The following is a 22,682-nucleotide window of genomic DNA, read 5'->3' on the forward strand; positions in this document are numbered from 1 at the left end:
CAATAAAAACATGAACACACTTTTGTGTTTGTCAATTTCCATCTTTAGAAGCTCGATTGCTTTTCAATTATTTTCTTTTTTTAAGTTCTCACTCGCATTCTGCGCGAGGTGCGTTCAATGACTCCTCACACATTTGGAGAACTCATAAATTGCACCAAAATGTAATGACGAGTACGTGAGCACATTGCAAGGAGTATGTGGAAGACAATAATTTATTAGTCTGACTTTTTCCTGTGTCTTCTGGTATTTTTACTAAGTGTAGAAAATTAGAACAGGTTCTCCCCTACCCAAACAAACTTAGGAGGTGACATTTATTTTTGTTATAAAAGTTTGAAAAAGCAAAAATAAAACTGATGTTTTGATTTTCTATGTGTTTTACACAAAATAATAGAGCAAAAAGTGTGAGTTTTGGGATAGTCCGACACACATTATTTGGTTTTACTTTTTCCTATGGGAAATGTTGCGTCTACTAACAAAAATTTCAACTTACAAACCCGTTCGCGTAACCAATTAAATTCGTAAGTAGAGGTTCTTACCCCCGTGAAAATCTGTATCCCTTGACGTAATCGTCATTGCTCTTTGGTACAGATGTGTTCAATGTGAGAATTCTTGCTGTATGAGTGGTAATTGAATGCACCCCTAGACTATGGCAGAACGCAAGTAGAAAACTTTCTTTGGTTTCTCCCACGTAAGCTCATTTAAAAAAGGCTGAAAATCGACAAACACACAAGTGTGTTTTTCATGTCCATTGAAAACAAGCGTAGTACAGTCTGTCGCACGGCTTACAACTAATTTGCACGCTAAAATTAAATAGTACCGAGCAGTTTTTGATGCCGAAATACTGAAGTATTGTACTGGTATCGATAACACAACCCACAAAGGCTAACTCAAGGTTGAATACTCCTCATCACAAAGGAACTAACTCCATGAAACTACTGATTTATAACCTTCCAGAGCATCACATGAAAGCTTCTATCAGGCAACATAGCAAAACATACCAAAATGATTATGTATATAGAACAATACATAAGCAAAGCACAGAAAGGCATTGGCGAGATGACCAGGGGTGCCAAACGCCAACTGCTGGTAGACAGGGCAATCGTCCAAGACTGAAAAATCATAAACACCAACCTTTGCACTGCTTGGATTGACTACAAGAAAGCCTATGACTCAATGCCACACATATGGTTACTAGAGTTCTTAAAACTGAATAATGTCAATAGGATTTTAAGAAACATTCTAAAGAACTCAATGAGGCTGTAGAAAACAATGAAAATGTGGCATATTCCAAGGAGATGCTCTGTCCCTGCAGCTATTTTGCATAGGCCTGAACCCACTCAGTCAGATCATAACCAAGAGTAGCTCTGGGTACTGGTTCAACAGTGGAACAATGATCAGCTACCTTGTCTACATGGATGACATCAAGCTGTATGCCAAGAAGGGGCGTGATATAAACGCCATGATTCCCCTCAAAGCAATGACATCGGAATGTCACTCGGACTAGATAAAGGGTGGGCGAATGATACCTAAACAAGGGAAGATAACTGAAGGGATTGAACAGCCTGAATGTGGCATAACAGATGTCCAGGACAGTTAGAAATATCTTGGAATGCCACAGCATAATAGCAATCATGAGGAGGCAGTTCAGAGGTCAGCCATAGCCACATACCTAAGGAGGGTGAGGCAGATCCTGTCAGCTGAACAGCAAGAACAATGTCATGTCATTAACCACTATAGTTTTGCCAGTAATCAGATACCTTTCTGGCATATGGCCACTGGTTGAGATGCAAGCAACCGACATCCTTGCTCAAATATGTTTCCCACTGTGAACAGTAATTATGGGCAAATGAAGCTTCAAGATGATTCATGAACCCGTTGTTGTGTTTACTTAGACCTCTAGATGGCACTCTGTTCAACGAAGAGCTGAAAGCCCACCGACGCCATTTCCTAAAACCCTCACTTTAAATCAACATTGCCATCTAGAGGAGCGAAAGAATACAACAACTGGTTCATGAAGGTTCATTTTCCCATCACTGAACAGTGTGCCCTGTGTGGAGGTTTATTGCAAAAAGTGAAGCGCAATGTTCAAGACGGCCGTGGCTGGCCGGCCGCCGCCGCTGCTGATTCAGTGTGGACTCGAGAGAAAAGTTGAGGCAAAGGTGGAGCGAGCAGCTCGCTGGCAGACTGCCTGCGGATTGTACGTAATACATGAAGTGCATCCCTCCGCTGCCAAAGGCAAATAAATACTATTGGTTTGTGCAAGACAAATCGTATTAGGACCCTCTAAAATGGCATCAACAAAGAGACATGCAAACGAGGCACAACTCAAGCATTCTGGAAATTGCTGAAAATAACATGACAACGACGAGACAATGACAAGAGGTAACTTGGCATGTTTGATGGCGAACTTGCCCAACTAGTTAACTCGGATACAGAAGATGCGGACTTTGAAGGATTTGCGTATGAATATCCTTTAACGATAATGTGAGAACAGTAAATGTTTAAATAGCATAATAAAGTACAACTGAACTTATACAACCAAACTCACTGTCTTGCTTCTGTGATGTTTTTTTTTTTTTTTTACTGTAAGTCATGGAATGCTTGTGCCCTATAATGCAGTGTGCCCCGTGTGTGGATTGAGTACAGAAAAGCCACTGCAATTGAGTCTGCGCCTTTTGACCCGAAGCAACTTATGGTGCGGAAAATACGGTAGTTGAGTTTTGGTAATTGTTTTCTTTTTAAATCTATGAATAATCACTTAAAAAATTGTGATTGCAATGAAAACCTGGACATTGTGAGGATAAGTTATTAGATAATTACTGTGGACTGTGCTGTACTGGACTGAAGAGATAATGAGCTCTAAGTTGTAATGGAGTCAGCTAATATGAGGAGTGTGAATGGTTGTCTGTACATTCACCTGACTTGGTTCACATATAGTGTGGTTTGAATTCCCACTCATTGACGAAGAGAATGCGAGTGGTTGCCTGTCTCACTATGTACACTGAACTAACTGGCAACAAACCTTGGGTGTAGGCCACCTTTCACCCTGTCAGCTGGGATAAACTTCAGCACCCGTGACCCTGAACAGGAGACGTGGTGTGGCAAATGGGTGTATGGCTGTTGTAAAGAAAGATAGCTTAATTGTGACTATTGATTTCTCAGAGTTACTAGCGACTCAGAATTTTGACTAGACCAAAGTTTAGATGCAATTTAAGTTGTTCTGGTGCTGAGCAAACTTTTTACCAATTCAAGCACTGAGAGCTGGGGCTTGAGAATAGGGTTGATGTCTGAAGAGAACAGCCTGCCTATTTGAAAGTAAATGTGCCAAAATGTTGCTGTTTTTAGCGTCAGATGTTTTACAAACGTCACTCCATAGTATGCCAGAACCCACAAACAACTTTTCTAGCACACTTTGCGGCCACAATTACACAGAATGAAAGACAAATGTTCTTCTTTTTTTATAGCACATTTTAGTAAAACTGATAGCACAAGAAATAATAGTTTACTATACTTCATATATAGAACACAAATCTAACTTCTGATTTGGATATATCTTTTGACTCCCTTTTAAATTGCAGTACAAAAAAATGCAGTGTTTATAACAGTGAAGGGGAAGGACTAAGCTGTAAAACAAAGATGACAACCAAACTCAACTTAGGAAAAGAAAACATACCTGCTTCGTATCAAAATGATCTGTACACTTACATTTACAAAATCTTTTCAGTGAGTTTATATACTGTTTGACTACAAATGTTTCATTCGCAAACTAAGGCTGCCCATCTTTTAACTTTGTTTTTTCACACACCAGTTTCGATCCTTTTCTATGGGGTTTCAATTTGTCCATGATGAGAGCAGCCTTTGGCAGTCAAAAAGGAGGACTGTGTGGTGGGTATGGGATCGGGGTTTGGTATAACATGCCTTCCTTTGCAGCATTTACAGTTTATTATTCGCCCCAAACCCATCCCAAATAAAGTTTGACTTTTCAGGAAGCTGGGCTTTCTTCTGGCAATGCTGCTTGACTGAACAGGGATGTGACCTCTGATTGTCCTGCTTGTGGCTGACTGTTGGAGGACTCCTTTTTCTGGGTGAGACTTTGGACATGTACAGAGAGCTGTGGTTTGGCCAAGATAAGCTGTGGCACTGGTGTGCCTACAGCTAGATGGACAGCTGGGTTTGTCACTGGCTTTGCAAAAGCCTGTGCTAGATGTGTAGTGCCAGGCTTGGCCTGTATGAGCTGGGTCACGTGGCCAGATGGATTCGCCTGCATGAGCGTGGCAAGCTGGTTGGCTGGGATAGTGATGATTGTTATTTTCTCACCTGCTTTGGAACCAGACGGCAGCATGGTGGGCAGGGTCTGGATGACCAATTTTGGGGCTGCATTAGCGCTAGCTACTGTAACTGGGGTTCCTGCAGTGGTAGTTAGGATAGGGGAAGAATTTAATGTCACTTGACCAAGAGAGTTCGTCATTACCACAGGCATGGCACGGATAGGCCTGTTGGAGAAGGAAAAACAATCATTAACACCAGTTCGCCAACATACAGACTATTGAATTTCTGTTTTTTTTTTTATTAGCACTATTATAAAGTTGTATTATTTGATGACTTCAAGAACCATTGAGACTTACATGACCAACAAAAAATGTTTAAGTGAAAAGTTTAACCTTTATATAATTAATAGAATTCTTTATTTAATAACATATATTATTTGTGCGGTTTATGACAATCTAATTGCAGAGCTGAATAAAAAACAAAAAATCTCAAAAGTGCACTTAAGTGTGAGACCTGGTGGTGGTGGTATTGGGGATGATTGTGACATAGGTTTGCTGAGGATTGTAGGCAGCAGCGGTGGTGGTGCCCAGGATTTTGGGACCCGGCTGGTTAGACACCACGCCCTCACTGTCTTCACCTTCATCATCTTCAATGACTCGAATGTTCTTTGGCATGTCTTTGAATTGGTAGGCCAACCTCTGACCTTCCACCTTTGCAAGGATTCCACGCTGGTAATAATATCTGCATATGAAGGCACTGGACTTACGGCATTGGCATTGTACAACATGCTTATTATATGTTTAATAGAAATGCTTATTTTGAAAAAAAAATTGACATTTTAGTTTGTGCAGAATGGCTGACCTTAGGGCTCGGCCCATCGTTTCATAGTTCATATCAGGTTTATTCTTGTGTTTTCCCCAAAGTTTGGACACGGCCTTGGAGTCGACCAATTTAAAGATGCCCTTTTCCCTCTGCATCCACTTTATGTATCGAGGACATGTGTTTTTGTCCTGCAACAGCTCCAGCAAAAACTCCCACAGGTAGGTGGTGTTGCCTAGAAGAAAAACAGAATGCCAATCTTAAAGCAAATGCTTACCAAAAAGTCACCAAATATATCTACCATATCAACTGGACCAAGGTTTACAAGTTCAAGTCATGGATTTTAAATTTCATATATAGGGCGCACCGGATTAAAAGGTGCATAAAATAGAAGCTATACTGCAACAAACTGAGGTTGACTAGGGTTGTGGTATGCATCCACTAGCCAATAACCAATGAGCCTTCTATAAACAATCACGTTTTTCAAACTATCTCCTATAAAATGATCGGAACTGACTAAAGTTCAATCTAACACATTGGTACTGCTTACTTATGTTTCCCTTCCATATCGATCTGTAAATTTACTCGAAATGTTAACGGAGCAGCCTATTTTGAGATGAAATAGCCTCGTGCGTATAGCAGCTATCATTATAACATTAGCCACCCGCAAACTCCCATGAGCCTCAGCAAAGTGTCATGGCAGCCCCCTGTAAACAATCGCGTTTCTCAAACTATCTCCTATAAAATGATCGTAACTGAAGTAACTGTAGTGCGGAAAATATGATATTAATTAAATATAGCAAATTAAAGCAGAACTAGACAGGTTTCAGTTTTCATTGATTATGGCGGCACAATATATACAAACGCTGTAGTGTTTTGCCTGAAGTTGACCACATTTCCTATAAGTGCCAGCATGCAGAAATCCTGTGCTCTCGCTTGCCTGCAGTTGGACTGACTGAAGTACTTTTCTGTTTCCATGAGTGGCTGTGTGAAGAATGAATGGCACTGACGTTTGTGTTTAAACAACATTGTATATGGATGTTAAAAATAATGTTTTATATTTGGTTTTGTAACTTAATTTAATGTGCAAGGCCCACCTACTCATCAGCAACTGACGGGCTGATGAGTTTAGAGCCTTGACATAGATAAACAGATGTGTGCATTCCTTTTCCCCGGGCATCCCATTTTGCAGAAGAGAGAGGATAATTCAGAAAAAGTATAGATTGAGGACGCCCTGAAGTGGATTTCTGTCCATCCGTGTATTGTATTGCTTTATTAATAAAGAGGAATAAAACACTACTTTCAGACCAAATGTGATGTGAATGTTTATTATTATGGATGACTAAACGTCTGCCGTTACTAATTTCTCTCTCACCATCAAAAAATGAAAGCCGTTTGCCCCAGAAAGAATGGCTAGGATGCCTGCCGTATATTAATTTGTATGACACCATAATAACCGAATTGGATCAGGGCTACAATGCAAAGTCGGTACATAAGTCATTTTAAACTTTTTGACGTTTTAGGAATGTGACCGAGCGCGACAAGTGACTGTATGAAACAGGAGTAGTTGGCAACTCCCCACCTAATTTTGCCATGAATTGCTTGAGAGACACGAGTCCCATATTTTATGGACCATAAGTCGCTCCGGAGTTCAAATCGCACCAGCCATAAAATGCATAATAAAGAAGAAAAAAAACACAACAAACATAAGTCGCACCGGAGTACAAGTCGCATTTTTGGGGGGACATTATTTGACAAAATCCAACACCAACAACAGACATGACTAGGCAACAACAGGCTAAACCAGTGGTTCCTAACCTGGGTTCGATCGATCCCCAGGGGTTCAGTGAGTCGGCTTCAGGGGTTCGGCAGAGCTGGTATGTCATTGCCCCACCCCCGTCCGCGGATGGTCGTACACACCGGTAGAAAATCAAAGGGAGGTGGTCTATGTTTCTATATCAATGAACGTTGGTGTACTGGTGTCACGATGTTGAAAGAGTCTTGCAGCCCTCTCCTAGAAACACTTTTCATAAACTGCCGGCCGTTATATTCACCACGGGAGTTCTCTTTGATCATCGTGGTGGCTGTTTACATTCCACCACACGCACGTGCAAGTGAAGCCACGCAGCTGCTGGCTGACCAGGTAACAGACATGGAGAAACTTCTACCAAACTCACTAATCATTGTTCTGGGTGATTTTAACAGAGCAAACCTCGCACACGAACTCCCGAAAAACAGACAGCACATAACGTGTCCGACCAGAGGGACACAGACACTGGACCACTGCTACTCTGTAATAAAGGATGCATACCGCTCTGTGGCCCATGCAGCTTTAGGACACTCGGACCACTGTCTAGTTAATCTGATCCCAGCCTACAGGCAGAAATTAAAAACTTCTAAGCCTGTGGTAAGGACTGTGAGAAAATGGACAGTGGAGTCAAAGCAGGACCTCCAAGCCTGCTTTGACTGCACCGATTGGGGTGTTTTTGAAGCTGCAACTTCAAACCTGCATGAACTCATCGATACTGTGACATCATACATCAGCTTTTGTGGGGACATGTGTATGCAAACTAAGCCCTTCTGCACGCACAACAACAACGAACCATGGTTTACACCAAACTTGAGGATGCTGCACAAAGCCAAGGAGGAGGCCTACAGGAGTGGGGACCGTGACCTGTTCAGGGAGGCCAGGAACACACTGACCGAGAGAGGAACTAAGAGGAACTATGGGGAGAGCCTGGAGAGGCACCTCTAACAATCCTGATCCCTCAACGGTGTGGAAAGGCCTGCAGAGCATCACGGGCTTCAAGAAACCAACTCCCCGTCCTGTGGAGAACACAAGGCTTGCAAACCAGCTAAACAGGTTTTACTGCAGGTTTGAACGGTCCACCTACACAACAGGACCTCCTGCATCACAATCAACATAAACACCTCCTCCCACATCCCCCTTGTACACACCTCTATCATTGTTATCACCTACTCTCTCTCTTTCAGAAGCCGCGCCCGCACTTCAGATCCGCGGGGAGGAGGTGTGTCAGATGTTCCGGAGACAAAATGTCGGGAAGGCACCAGGCCCAGACGGCGTGTCTTCCTCCTGCCTGAAAGTCTGTGCTGAACAGCTGGCACCCACCTTTGCATGGATCTTCAACCATTCCCTGGAGATGTGTGAGGTGCCCTCATGCCTTTAAAGCTCCACCATCGTACCGGTGGCCAAGAAGCCCGCCAGCTGTTGAGCAAGCTGAAGGACATCACGGGTCCCCGTCACAACTCCCTGCAGTTTGCCTACCGGGCAAACAGGTCTATAGTCAAAGTCTGCTTTATTGTCACTTTCTTCACGTCAAGACACACAAAGAGATCAAAATTGTGTTTCCTACTATCCCACGGTTACAAGACATATTACATATTATATATATATATATATATACTATATATATATATACTATATATATATAATATATTATAATGGTCCACGGACAGACAAAACATTCACGTCAATGATACAAAAAGTAACAAGAAGGCACATACAATGAATAAGTAAGAGCAATGAATAAATAATAAATAAAAGCAACATGGTTGAAATAGAGCAAATGTGCATATAGCAGACAGTCAAAATATAGCCCAAAAGTACAGGAGGAGCGGCTCGGTGGCGCACTGGGTAGCACGTCCGCCTCACAGTTAGGAGGGTTCGATTCCACCTCCGGCCCTCCCTGTGTGGAGTTTGCATGTTCTCCCCGAGCCCGCGTGGGTTTTCTCCGGGCACTCCGGTTTCCTCCCACATTCCAAAAAAAACATGCTTGGTAGGCCGATTGAAGACTCCAAATTGTCCCTAGGTGTGAGTGTGAGTGCGATTGGTTGTCTGTCTCTGTGTGCCCTGCGATTGGCTGGCAACCAGTTCAGGGTGCCCCCCGCCTACTGCCCGATGACGGCTGGGATAGGCTCCAGCACGCCCGCGACCCCCGTGGGGACTAAGCGGTTCAGAAAATGGATGGATGGATGGAAGTACAGGAGGAGTAGTGCAAGGCAGCCAACGTGGCGCAAAAGGCCAGGACGTTATGCAGCCGAGGGTGGAGGGAGGAGAGAGTTCAGGATCCTAACAGCCTGGAGTATGAAGCTGTTGGTGAGTCTGGTGTTGCGGGAGCGCAGGCTTCTCTACCTCTTCCCAGAGGGCAGTAGATCAAACAAAGTGTAAGCGGGGTGTCTCACATCACTCACAATCGTGGTCGTCTTGCGTGTGAGATGGGAGGTGTAAATCTCCTTCAGGGAGGGGAGTGAAGCACCAATAATCCTACTAGCTGTGTTCACTATGCGCTGCAGGGCCTTCATGTCGTATTCAGTGCAGCTTCCATCCCACACAGCGATACAACTGGAGAGGACGCTCTCAATGGTGCCACGGTAGAATGTGGTCATGATGGCTGGTGGAGCACTTGCTCGCCTGAGTTTCAGCAGGAAGTACAGGCGGTGCTGAGCTTTCTTCGCCAGCGATGCAGTGTTGGTGGTCCACAAGAGGTCTTCACTGATGTGCACCCCCAGGAATCTGGTGCTGCTCACTCTCTCCACCACAGCACCGTCGATGGTCAGTGTCAGGTGTTGGGTGTGACCCTTCTGGAAGTCAACAACAATCTCCTTGGTCTTGCTGATGTTCAGCAGGAGGTTGTTGTCCCTGCACCATGTGGTCAGAAGGTCGACCTCCGACCTGTATTGAGTCTCGTCGCCCTTGATGATGAGACCCAACAGAGCCGCGTCGTCAGCAAATTTCACTATGCGGTTGTTGCTGTAGGTTGCACTGCAGTCATGCGTCAGCAGGGTGAAGAGCAGCGGACTGAGCACGTAGCCTTGGGGGGCCTCCGTGCTCTGTGTGATGCTGCTTGATATATTGTCGCTAATAAGTACTACTTGAGGCCTCTGACAGAGGAAGTCCAGTAGCCAGTTGCAGGAAGGTACTGAGTCCCAGTTCGTCGAGTTTGCAGATGAGTCGCTGTGGTACAATGGTGTTGAATGCAGAACTGTCCACAAACAGCAATCTCACATACGAGTCTCTTTTTTTTTCCAGGTGGGTGAGGGCTGAGTGGAGGGCAGAGCAGATTGCATCCTCAGATGACCCTTTGGCTTGGTATGCAAACTGGAAGGGGTCAAGGGTGGGGGAGAGAATGGATCTGATGTGTGTCATGACAAGCCGCTCAAAGCACTTCATGATGATGGGTGTCAGTGCCATGGGGCGGCAGTCATTGAAGTAGCATGGAGCAGTTTTCTTCGGCACAGGTATGATGGTGGCAGCCTTGATACATGTTAGGACGATGGCTTGCTGCAGGAAAATGTTAACGATGTCTGTGAAGACACTCTTAAGCTCCTCAGCACAGTCCTTCAGTGGATGATACGATCAACATGGGACTGCACTACATCCTGCACCACCTAGACACCTCAGGAACATACGCCAGGATCCTGTTGTGGACTTCAGCTCGGCGTTCAACAACATCGCTCCCGACATCCTCCACCAGTAGCTCGTCCAGCTCGCAGTGCCTGCCTCCACCTGTCAGTGGATCACCAGCTTCCTAAACCAACAGGAGACAGCATGTGAGGCTGGGGACGACCACATCCGACACCACCAGCACTGCCGCCCTCTAGTGGTGCTTACTCCCCCTACTGCTCTTCTGTCTCTACACCAACGATTGCTCCTCAGGCGACTCTTCTGTGAAGCTCCTGAAGTATGCGGACGAAACCACTCTCATCGGACTGATCCGGAAATGTGACGAGACTGCGTACAGACAGGAGGTGGAGCGGCTGGTCCACTGGTGCAGCCAAAACCACCTGGAAATGAACCTGCTCAAGACTGTGGCAATGACAGTGGACTTCAGGAGAGACCCTTCATCACTTCCACGCCTCAGTGTCCTCAGCAATTCTATTCCCTCCACAGACACCTTCAAGTTCCTGGGATCCACAATCTCTCGGGACCTGAAATGGACCGGCCACATCGACTCTGTCCAGAAGAAGGCACAGCAGAGGCAGTACTTTCTGAGACAGCTCAGGAAGCAGGAGCTGCAGAAGACCTTCTACACTGCCATCATCCAGTCTATCCTCTGTACCTCCATCACTGTCTGGTTTGGATCGGCCACCAAACAAGACAGGCACAGACTGCAACGGACAATCAGGACTGTGGAAAAGATAATTGGGACCAACCCTCCCATCTATCCAAGACTTGTACTTGTCCAGGACCAGGAAACGTGCAAGTAACATCTCTACAGACCCTTCTCACCCAGGTCACAGTTTGTTCGAACTTCTCCCCTCCGGACAACGTTGCAGAGCACTGTACGCCAAAACCAGCAGACACAGCTTCTTTCCCCAGGCTGTCGCTCTGATGAACTCACACCACTCATAGCGTCTCAGAGACATCACTGAGCAATGATATCCTGTCTTGCCACTTAAATGTTGTTAGTAACCTGAATGTTGTTAGTCACTTAAATGTTATACAGAGGCTGAGAACAACATTCAATAAAGCTGATTCTGATTGTGCTGAGGTTTTTTTTTTATCGACTAAAATTATGCTCCACCAAGGAGAGTAGTTTCAGCCCCAATTTTTTTCTTCTCCTTTTCCCTTGTATTCTCTTTCCATTCAAGATCTCTGAGCGGTGTTATGGCAAATGCCAACAGGTCTCCCCATGTTGGTCATTGTTTTGTTTCTTGTGCAAACTGAGCCTGTTAAGTACGTACAATGGCAACAGACGAGGAACATAAAGATTAATTAATTCAAATTCATGCCAGACATTCCAGGAATCTGACCAAACTGCATACTATTTTGTAGAGGAAGGGTCAAAGATTGATCTTAAACGATGTGCCAAACTGATCTGGAAGCATCTGATTGATGTTATTGCTGTCAAAGTGATGTGATCATCTCCGGAGTCAACCTCAAAGCCCGATCATACGGCCGGGCATTGGCCGCTGGCGAGGGAGGTGAGCCCGGTGAACTGGATGTTAGCTTCACGGAGCAACAGGTGGCTACTTTCCTGCAGTCCAAGGGGATACAGCTGGACTGCGACAACACCGAAGCTTGCCACCCTCTGCCCAAGAGGAGCCCCGGAGACAAATCCGCTGTCATCATCCGGTTTGTCAACAAAAATCATAAGATTGCATTATTAAAACAAGGAAGAAAGCTGAGAGGAACCGACGTCTACATCAATGAGCACTTGACCAAGCGCAACGCTGATATTGCCAAAAAAGCACGCTACCTGAGGAAGCAGAAAAAAATTAAACATACCTGGACTACAAACTGTAAAATATTTATCAAGCTCAATGGAACACCGGAGGAAGCAAAAGTGCTGATGGTAAGAAGGATCGAGGAGCTGGATAGATACCAATGATCATCATGCAGGACTGTAAGGTAAACTCTACTCACAACCATGACACACACCGAAAGAAGTTAAGCATCTACACTTGAAGACAACAGTAACATAACTCAGAGGATTAGCGAACACGACAAACTGGAACTCCAATCATTTCAATACACTGACCACAGTTCACTGGATATGGAACATGATATAGACCCGGATAACAACTTCAACTCAATCAACAATAACTGCAGTTACTATACTGATGAAGAATTTAATAGAATCAATAAAGATAGCAAACTGTCTCTGATACATATTAACAGTAGGAGTCTGTATGCCAACTTTACAAACATTAAGGATTATCTTCATCAGTTTACTCGCCCATTCAACATTATTGCAATAACGGAAACATGGATCAACACAGTAAAAGGGGCGGACTTTGAGTTGGAGGGATATGACTTTATACACATAGATCGACAAAACAAAGGTGGGGGAGGAGTTGCTATCTATGTTGAAAAGACATTAAACGTCAGGGTGATACAGGAGATGTCAATGGTAGTTAACAACATATCGGAATGCATAACAATTCAAATACTCAAAGAAAAAAAAATGTAATCATTAGCTGTATATATCGGACACCAGGTTCTAGCATTGAACTGTTCACAGAATGGATGGAGGAGGCGTTTTCAAAAATCAGTTGCAAAACAATTTTCATCTGTGGAGACTTCAACATTGATTTACTCAATCCAAACAAGCACAAACCGACCGAAGACTTTGTTAACACAATATATAGCATGAACTTGTATCCAAAAATCACTAGACCAACCAGAATAACTTCTCACTGTGCCACTCTTATTGATAATATATTCACAAATGACATTTTAAACAACACAATAAGTGGGTTATTAGTCAGCGACATCAGTGACCATTTGCCAGTTTTTATGGTTTTTGATGACAACTATAAAATTACTCAACCGGCCAAAAAACAGGAATACAGAAGAATTAAAACAGAAGAAACAATAAACGCATTTAAAAATGGTTTAATGTCACAAAACTGGGGTACTATATACAATGAAAATAACATTAACTGTGCATATGAGGAATTCTTAAACATTTTCAAAAGGTTATATGACAAATACTGTCCTGTAAAAGTAAATAATAGGAAACTAACTTGTTCTGGTAGTGATTTACACACCTTAACAAGACTAATAAATAATGAATTAAGCAAATTAAAGGTATGGTTGGACAGCAATAGATTATCCTTAAACCTAAGTAAAACAAAAGTAATACTTTTTGGTAATCACAGAACTAATTTGAAACTAGAGATAAACCTGGATGGGGTTAGTATTGAAAGAGTGAATGAGATTAAATTTTTAGAGGTGACAAAAGATGATAAGATCAGTTGGAAATCACAAGTTAAACATGTACAAACTAAAATCTCAAGATGCATCGCAGTATTAAATAGAGCAAAACAGGCTCTGGATCATAAATCACTCCGCATCCTTTATAATACACTAGTTCTTCCATATTTCATGTATTGTGTAGAAATTTGGGGTAATAATTACATAAGCACAATCTATATCCACTTATTATTTTACGAAAAAAAGCAATACGGATCATTCATGGGGCAGGTGTGTTCGGCCATCTGCGGACGAGGGAGGGGGTGCTACCGGTGTGTTCAGCTATCCGCGGAAAGGGGGGGGGATACCGGTGTGTTTGGCCATCCGCGGACGGGGGGGTGGGGTGCTACCGCTGTGTTCGGCCATCCGCGGACGGCGGGTCGGGGCAATGACATACCAGCTCTGCCGAACCCCTGAAGCCGACTCACCGAACCCCTGGGGTTCGATCGAACCCAGGTTAAGAACCACTGGTCTATAGTTAGCAATACTTCCTACTTTACCAGCCTTGTCTTTTATAACAGGGACCAGAACTACAGACATCATGGAGTCACGTAGACTACCGTGAGTCAGCAAGCCTGAGAAACAGAGAGACAGCAGCACTGTCAATCGGGGGCCAGCTAACTTTAAATGCTCTGCTGTCATGTTATCCAGACCACTGGCTTTTCTGTCAGAAAGTTGTCCTATGGCAATAGACACCTCATGACAATTAAAAAAAATACTTTCCTCTTCAATTATGCCTACATGATAGGGCTCACTTTTCACACTGTTAGATAGTGCTGAATAATGCTGCCTCCAGAGGTCAGCGATGCTCACAGGATCTGTTACCCCTCTATGTTACATGGGAGGCATGGTTTGCAAGCACCCCTTACAATTACATAGCTGCTGAAGTGTTGTTATTTGAAATCCAACACTTTCATTGGTCAAGAGAGCAGCCATTATGGTGTCACTTTGTCTTTATCTGCATTTGAGCATGTGTTAACATGCCTCAAAAATTCAAAGACCTCTGTGGATGGAGGGCTGAGAATTCAAGAGGCACTTCTTTTATCAACATGGCGCCGCTCGTGGCAGACGTGTTTGCTTGCTCTGCTCTAGAATGCCGGCTTTTTCTTCTTTTGTGTGTGCTACTTGTTTTTTCTGTGGTGCACAACACTCATGCACTGCTAACATACAGCAAGCAGGATTTGCTCGATATAGTCAATCGACAAAATAACCTGGAATTCACGGGATTCATTTCACCGGAGCTGCAACTCATTGTTCGCTCTCACAAAGACCACCACGAGCCCCAGGATGGCTTGGACACACCGATCTCGAGTGAGCCGGCGGACCCCAGGATAGCGCTCCGGAGACGGCGTCGAAAGCGAGGCAAGAGGGGAGGGCTCCATGCTAGGCTAAAAGCTCGCGCTAGCCGACCACCGCGACCCAGCCTCCTGCTCGGCAACGTACGGTCTCTCGACATCAAATTGGACGACCTGAGAGCACGGATCACATCACAGTGGGAAATAAGAGACTGTTACGCTCTGATTTTCACCGAAACGTGGCTTTCTGACAAAATTCCAGAGTGCGCCATCCAACGACAGACGTACTCCGTGCACAGAGGGGACCAGACTGCAGCCTCCGGCAAGACGAAAGGAGGGTGTATGTGTGTGTTTGTAAACAACTCGTGGTGTGGAGATATACGGACTGTTTATAAACATTGCTCACCAGACGTGGAGTTTTTAATGCTGCAATGCCGTCCCTATTATCTACCGAGGGAATTCACTGCTGTGTTTTTAGCCACTGTCTACATCCCTCCGAGAGCCAACTCCACAGCAGCGCTCGGCAAACTGTAAGACGTCATCAGCGCGCTAGAGACTGCTCATCCTGATGCCGTTTTAATCGCTGCTGGAGACTTCAATAAGTGCAACCTACGGACTGTACTCCCCAAATATCACCAGCACATCAACATCTCCACCCTGGATCACGTGTACAGCAACATACGCGGTGCATACAGGGCAGCACCAAGACCCCACTTTGGACAATTTGACCACATCTCACTGTTTCTGTACCCAGCATACCGACAGAAACTAAAACAAACAAACCCCACCACCAAACAAAACAAACTATGGACACCAGAGGCTGAGTGCATCCTGCAGAACTGCTTTGCCCAGACAGACTGGGATGTGTTTAAAGCTGCTGCCACAATGGAGGACTCCTCAGTCAGCATCCAGGACTATGCTGACTACGTGACCGGGTACATCAACACGTGTTGATAACATTGTGCCCACTCTTCAGGTGAGGAAGTTCCCCAACCAGAAGCCCTGGATAAACAGCCAGGTACGTCACATGTTGCGTGCTCATTCCCTCGCATTCAGATCAGGCAATGAGGCAGAGTACAAAACTGCGAAGTACGGACTGAGAAAGGCCATCACAGCTGCCAAGAAGTATTAGAGAGATAACTTCACTGGTTTCTTTTATATCAAACAAATTATTTTAGGTGCATTACCTGACATATTTCGGCGGTTTCTTTCGCCGTCATCAGAGTGTCACCGATGTGGTTGTGACGCGTCTATCAGTTGATGGATGAAGGCGTGGCTCACCTGTCAGATTTGGCAGGTGAGTCACGCCCTCTGCTGTCCGTTCACCTCTCCAGAATGCTGTTCCAGGTTGTAGAGAGCATGTAGGCTCCCTCATCCCTGTTGATAGTCCTCGGGCCCCGCTTGCGGATCTCAGTGGCCTCCCTGATCCAACGCTGATGTTTGTTTTCTTCAGTGCGGATGACTCTGGCCTTTTTCCAGTCCATGATGTGTTTTTCTCTTTTACAGTGGTCGGTAATGGCTGACTTGTAGTGTTCCTGTTCTGCTTGTAGTTTATTGCTCTTGTTTGTCTTGTTGCTGTCTCCTTCTCACACTCCTTCTTGTGTTCTGTTTTTCTTGTGATGAAGTTCCTCCCTGCTTCCCCGATGTACAATTTATTGCATGATTTGCATGGAATCTCGTATATAGAATTGCATTTATTTTCCGGGTTGACTTTGTCTTTTGAGCGGACCAGTATTTGACGGAGTGTTGTATGTGGTTTGATAGGTGTGTTTATGTTGTATTTTTTCATGGCTCTTTTGATGCATTCCGTAATTACTCTCACATACGGCAACGTCACCATTCCGCTGGGTTCTTGTTTCCATGTTTGTTTCTTTCCTTCCCCCTGTGTTTTGTATTTTTTGTTTTTTACCTGTTCTGCACCTTTGGTTATTGCCCATTGTGGATACTGACATTTTTTGAGTGCGTGTTGTATGTATTGTTCTTCCTGTGTTATGTCCTCCGGATCCGTGATTATTGTTGTGCGTTTGTATAGTGTTCTGACTACTGACAGTTTATGTACAGTGGGGGAAATAAGTATTTGACCCCTTGCTGATTTTGCAGGTTTGCCCACTTACAAAGAATGCAACGACCTACTATTTTAATCATATGTATATTCTAACATTGAGAGACAGAATCCCAAAGAAAATTCCAGAAATTCACATCATATGAATTTATAAAAATTGATAACCGTCTGATGAGGAAAAACAAGTATTTGAACCCCTGGACAAACAGCATGTTAATATTTTGTAGAAAAGCCATTATTGGCCAGCACAGATGTCAAACGGTTTTTATAGTTGGTGACAAGCTTTGTGCACATTTCGGCAGGGATGTTGGCCCACTCCTCCCTGCAGACAGCCTCCAAATCATTCAGGTTCCGAGGTTGTCACCTGGCAACTCGAATTTTAAGCTCCCTCCAAAGATTTTCAATTGGAATTGAAAATCTTTGCAGTAGTCGTTGCATTCTTTGTAAGTGGGCAAACCTGCAAAATCAGCAAGGGGTCAAATACTTATTTCCCCCACTGTATAGTGGGATGTTCTGATCTCCAGAGGAGGTATTGGTCAGTGTGTGTGGGTTTTCTGTGTACTTTTATTTTTATGTCTTCGTTGTCTGTGTGGTGTATGTTGATGTCTAGAAAGGCTATGGATCGATCTGTTTCTTCTTCATGGGTGAATTTGATGTTACCGGTGGTGTCTATGGTGTTGAGATGGTCTGTGAGGTGTTGTGTATGTCCTGTTATTGTTTTTTCTAGAATGTCATCGACGTAGCATCTCCATAGCCTGGGTTTGTATGTGTCCGGAGCTGTTAAGAGTGCCTTTTGTTCTAGATCCTCCATGAAAAAATTGCACATGATGGCAGAAAGAGGGTCTCCCATGGGGAATCCCTCTTTTTGCCTGTAGATTGTGTTTCTGTATTGGAAGTATGTGGAGGTGGCGATGAAATGGAGTAGTTGGGTGATGTCCTGTGCTGTTAGATTTGTGCGTTTCTTGAGTGTCCCTTCTGCTGATAGTCTGTCATGTACTATGTGTATGGTGGCCTGTGTGGGTGTATTTGTGAAGAGTGAAATGACGTCGTGTGATATGAACATTTCATCTTTCTGCACCTTTATGTGTGTGAGTTCTGTGGCAAGTTGTTTCGAGTTTTTGCAGTGTTGATCCGTGAGTCCTAGTAGTGGTTTCATTAATTCAGTGAGTGCTTTTGAAAGGTTGTATGTGACTGACGACGGGGCGGAGAGGTGTACCTGGTTTGTGGATTTTTGGTGTGCCATAGATTCTGGGGATGATGTTTGCTGTGGGTATTAAGTGATTGTATGCCTGTTTGTTTATTTTATTTTCAATGAGTAGTGGTTTGAGTAATGCTTTGAGTTTATTTCTCTTGTCTTCTGTTGGGTCTTTTTGTCCTACTTCGTAGGTGTCGTCCTGTAGTAACTGTTGCATTGATTCTTCCTAAGTGTCTGTGTCCATAATTACTGTTGTTCTGCCTTTGTCCGCTGGGAGGATTGTAATGTCTTTATCTTTTGCTAGTGTGATCATTGCGTTTGCTTCCTGTTTTGTAATATTACTGGGTGGTAATTTAGCCGTTTTTAATATACCTACAACTTCATTGCGTAGTGCTACTTTTTGTCCTGGATTATGTATTTTTTCGCATGCTAACTCCGTGGCTAAAATGAAATCATCGAGGGGTATGTTTTTGGGTGTGATCGCGTAGTTGAGTCCTTTTGCTAGTATGCTGCGTTCTGCCTGGGTGAGTTTGTGGCGTGACATATTGTGAATCCATTTATCGTTGATGTGCGTGTGGTCTGGTTGTGCCTTCTTTTGTGCGATGAGTCTGTCCAATTTCCTGATGTGTCGGTTTTTTGTGGCGGCAAATTCCTGTTCGTGTATATTATCTAAATGTCCGTGTAGTGTTGTTTCCGTGTTATTGACCAGGGCATACCGGTGTTTGAATTGTTCCGTCAGTCGCTGTAGTTCATCGTTGATGTTGTTGAATTTGTTGGTTGTGCAGCGTATCCATTCTTTGACCAGAGTCATCCGCACTCTTCTGATAATCCTTTCCGCGTTCCTGGTCGGGATTGGGTTCTTGATTGTCAGGCTGGCCGGCGTTACCTCTACATCTCGGCAGCGTAGATTGAACCTCAGGTGGTTCCTGTAGCGAGCTCGTTTTTTCGTCAGCTTTTCGAGGAGGTGAAATTCCTTGACGCAGTTCTCTCCATAACTGAAGAAACCGCCGAAACATGTCAGGTAATGCACTTAAAATAATTTGTTTGATATAAAAGAAACCAGTGAAGTGATTAAAAAGGAAAAACAAGATGAACTTAGTACAACCATTACAGAGATAAGCCGGACGGCTTCTATTCCACTGCTGACCCCGGGCGGATGTGGCAGGGCCTCCAGCACATCACAGACTACAGGACCTCCACCAGCACCATCAGCCACACAAACAGCCTACCGGATGACTTCAACAACTTCTACACCCGCTTGGAGACCTCCAACTCCAGCACAGAGAGGCACACACACACCCGGCCCACCCTCCCCCACCAACAGTTTCATCAGGCTAGGTATGCAGAAGCCTGAGGAAGATCAACCCCCGCAAAGCAGCAGGACCAGACAACATCACTGGGCGGGCCCTCAGAGCATGCGCCAACGAGCTGGCAGATGTTCTCACCTCCATCTTCAACTTTTCACTCAGCCAGAGCATCGTCCCCACCTGTTTCAAATCCACAACCATAGTCCCCCTCCCCAAAAAGTGCCCGCCCACCTGCCTGAATGACTACGGGCCAGTAGCACTCACCCCTATCATCATGAAGTGCTTTGAAAGAACGGTGCTGGCTCACATCCAGAGCAGCATACCGGACTCCCTGGACCCCCTGCAGTATGCCTATTGGCCCAAAAGGTCCACCTCAGACGCCATCGCTGCTGCTCTTCATTACTGCCACTCCCACCTTGAAAATAAGGATGCGTTTGTCAGGATGCTCTTTGTTGATTACAGTTCTGCTTTCAACATGGTCATCCCCCACAAACTCATACTGTCCAAACTCGGTCTTCACCCCAACCTCTGTGACTGGCTCCTGGATTTTCTGACCGGCAGGCCTCAGTCTGTCAGGATTGGAAACAGGAGTTCAGCCAGTATCGTCACCAACATTGGTACCCCACAGGGATGTGTGTTCAGCCCCATCCTCTACACCCTGTTCACCCATGACTGTGTTGCCTCCCACAAAGACAACATCATCCTGAAGTTTGCAGACGACGCATCACTGGCGGAGACGAGGCGGGCTACAGGAGGGAGGTGGACAGCCCAGTGTCATGGTGTGAAGAAAACAACCTCACCCTCAACACGGACAAGACGAAGGAGATGATAGTGGACGTGAGGGAGAAAAGGGGACCTCACCAGCCACTTTTCATTCAACAGCTTGAAGTTGAGAGGGTGAGCAGCTTCAAATACCTGAGTGTCCATCTCAGTGACGACCTCACCTGGACACTCAACACCACACAGCTGGTCAAAAAGGCTCAACAGCGGCTGTATTTCCTGAGAAGGCTGAGGAAGTTTGGAATGTACCCCAAGATCCTCAGCAACTTCTACAGCTGCTGCATCCAGAGCATCATGACCAGCTGCATCTTCGTGTGGTACGGCAGCTGTACTGCTGTGGACCACAAGCGACTGCAGAGAGTGGTGAGGACGTCAGAGAAAATCACACGAACTCCGCTGCCCTGTCTGCGGAGTATCCACCACCGTAGGGTCCACAGGAGAGCGGCCTCCATCCTTAAAGACCCCACCCACCCCCAACGTGGACTGTTCACACTTCTCCCCTCAGGCCGGAGGGACAGAAGTGTAAATTGTAAAACCTCCCGTTTCAAGAACTCTTTCTTCCCCACGCCCATTAGACTTTTAAACAGCTGACCAGATCACTACCTCAGTCACTGATCTGCACTTTATACTGTACATTGTTTACACTCACTTTGTTTTGCACTGCATTCTCCCCTGTTTAACAGTACATTCACTATAACTCTGACAACTGTTGCACAATGCCATTTTTGCACTAGCCTATATTGCACATCCCTCACCTTAGTAGTTGTATATACCGTATTTTTCGGACTAAAAGTCGCTCCGGAATATAAGTCGCATTAGCCATGAAATGCACAATAACGTGAAAAAAAACATATATAAGTCGCTCCGGCGTATAAGTCGCATTTTGGGGGAAATTTATTCGACAAATTGTACTAAGTTCATCTTGTTTTTCCTTGTTTTAATCACTTCACTGGTTTCTTTTATATCAAACAAATTGTTTTAGGTTCTTTACCTGACATGTTTCGGCGGTTTCTTCCGCCTTCATCAGAGTGTCACAGATGTGATAGTGGCGCGTCTTTATCAGCTGATGGATGATGGATGGCGTCAGATTTGACAGCTGAATCACGCCCTCTGCTGTCCATTCACCTCTCCAGAATGCTGTTCCAGGTTGTAGAGAGCATATAGGCTCCCTCATCCCTGTTGATGGTCCTCGGGCCCCGCTTGCGGATCTCAATGGCCTCCCTGATCCAACGCTGATGTTTATTTTCTTCAGTGCGGATGACTCTGGCCTTTTCCCAGTCCATGATGTGGTTTTCTCTTTTACAGTGATCGGTTATGGCTGACTTGTAGTGCTCCTGTTCTGCTTGTAGTTTTATTGCTCTTGTTTGTCTTGTTGCCGTCTCCTTCTCACACTGCTTCTTGTGTTGTATTTTTCTTGTGATGAAGTTCCTCCCTGTCTCCCCGATGTATGATTTATTGCATGATTTGCATGGAATTTCGTATATGGAATTGCATTTGTTTTCCGGGTTGACTTTGTCTTTTGGGTGGACCAGTATTTGACGGAGTGTTGTATGTGGTTTGATAGGCGGAAGAAACCGCCGAAACATGTCAGGTAAAGAACCTAAAACAATTTGTTTGATATAAAAGAAACCAGTGAAGTGATTATTCGACAAAATCCAACACCAAGAACAGATATGAACGAGCAACAACAGGCTAAACGATAAGTATGCTAACGTGACATATACACAAACGAAGAGCTGAGAACGGGCCTGACGTAACATTCAGAGTTATTCAAAAAACTATTACATAAATAACACGTTTATAAAACCATTTGTGTCACTCCAAATCATTAAAGCCATCGATCGAGTTGGTCCTCCTTTATGTAAAGAAGTCCGACGACCGCGGCGAGTTGCAGTTGAAATTTTTCCACAGGCCCATATAACAATATATAAACTCTCTGTCAAATAACAATAATATAAACAACAATTTTATCAAACCACCCGTGTCACTCCAAATCAATAAATCCATCAGAATCTTCATCTTACGTGTCATTTGAGAGAAAAAACAAAAAAACAGCTGTTGACACCGGAAAGACTACGTGCGCCGCGGACGTCAGACTAGATATATCAAATAAATGTAATACAAACAACAATTTGAACAAACTATCCGTGTCACTCCAAATCATTAAATCCACCAGAATATTCATCCTCTGAGTAAAAAAAATAAATAAAACAGCTGCCGATCCCGGACCAACGTG

General features: G+C 44.6%; 1 protein-coding gene and 1 pseudogene across 13 annotated transcripts in view; one reads left to right on the forward strand and one right to left on the reverse strand.

Annotated features, from left to right (window-relative positions):
- Nucleotides 1–3,445: 3,445 nt before the first annotated feature.
- elf2a (E74-like factor 2a (ets domain transcription factor)) overlaps nt 3,446–22,682 on the reverse strand; it is a 65,599-nt gene continuing 46,362 nt past the window's right edge. For all 13 annotated transcript variants that reach the window (XM_088390213.1, XM_088390152.1, XM_088390168.1 and 10 more), the window contains 3 exons: nt 5,131–5,323; nt 4,783–5,010; nt 3,446–4,493 (listed from right to left, as the gene is read on the reverse strand). In XM_088390213.1, coding sequence (XP_088246339.1) covers nt 3,983–4,493; nt 4,783–5,010; nt 5,131–5,323 — 932 coding nt within the window. In that variant the 3' untranslated portion in view covers nt 3,446–3,982. The remainder of the gene's footprint in view (nt 4,494–4,782; nt 5,011–5,130; nt 5,324–22,682) is intronic.
- On the forward strand, nt 10,471–16,056 carry LOC148404721 (uncharacterized; annotated as a pseudogene).

This window comes from Syngnathus floridae, chromosome 1, assembly GCF_059516105.1.
Source record: "Syngnathus floridae isolate MCC-2025c chromosome 1, RoL_Sflo_1.0, whole genome shotgun sequence".
In the NCBI taxonomy this organism is placed as follows: domain Eukaryota; kingdom Metazoa; phylum Chordata; class Actinopteri; order Syngnathiformes; family Syngnathidae; genus Syngnathus; species Syngnathus floridae.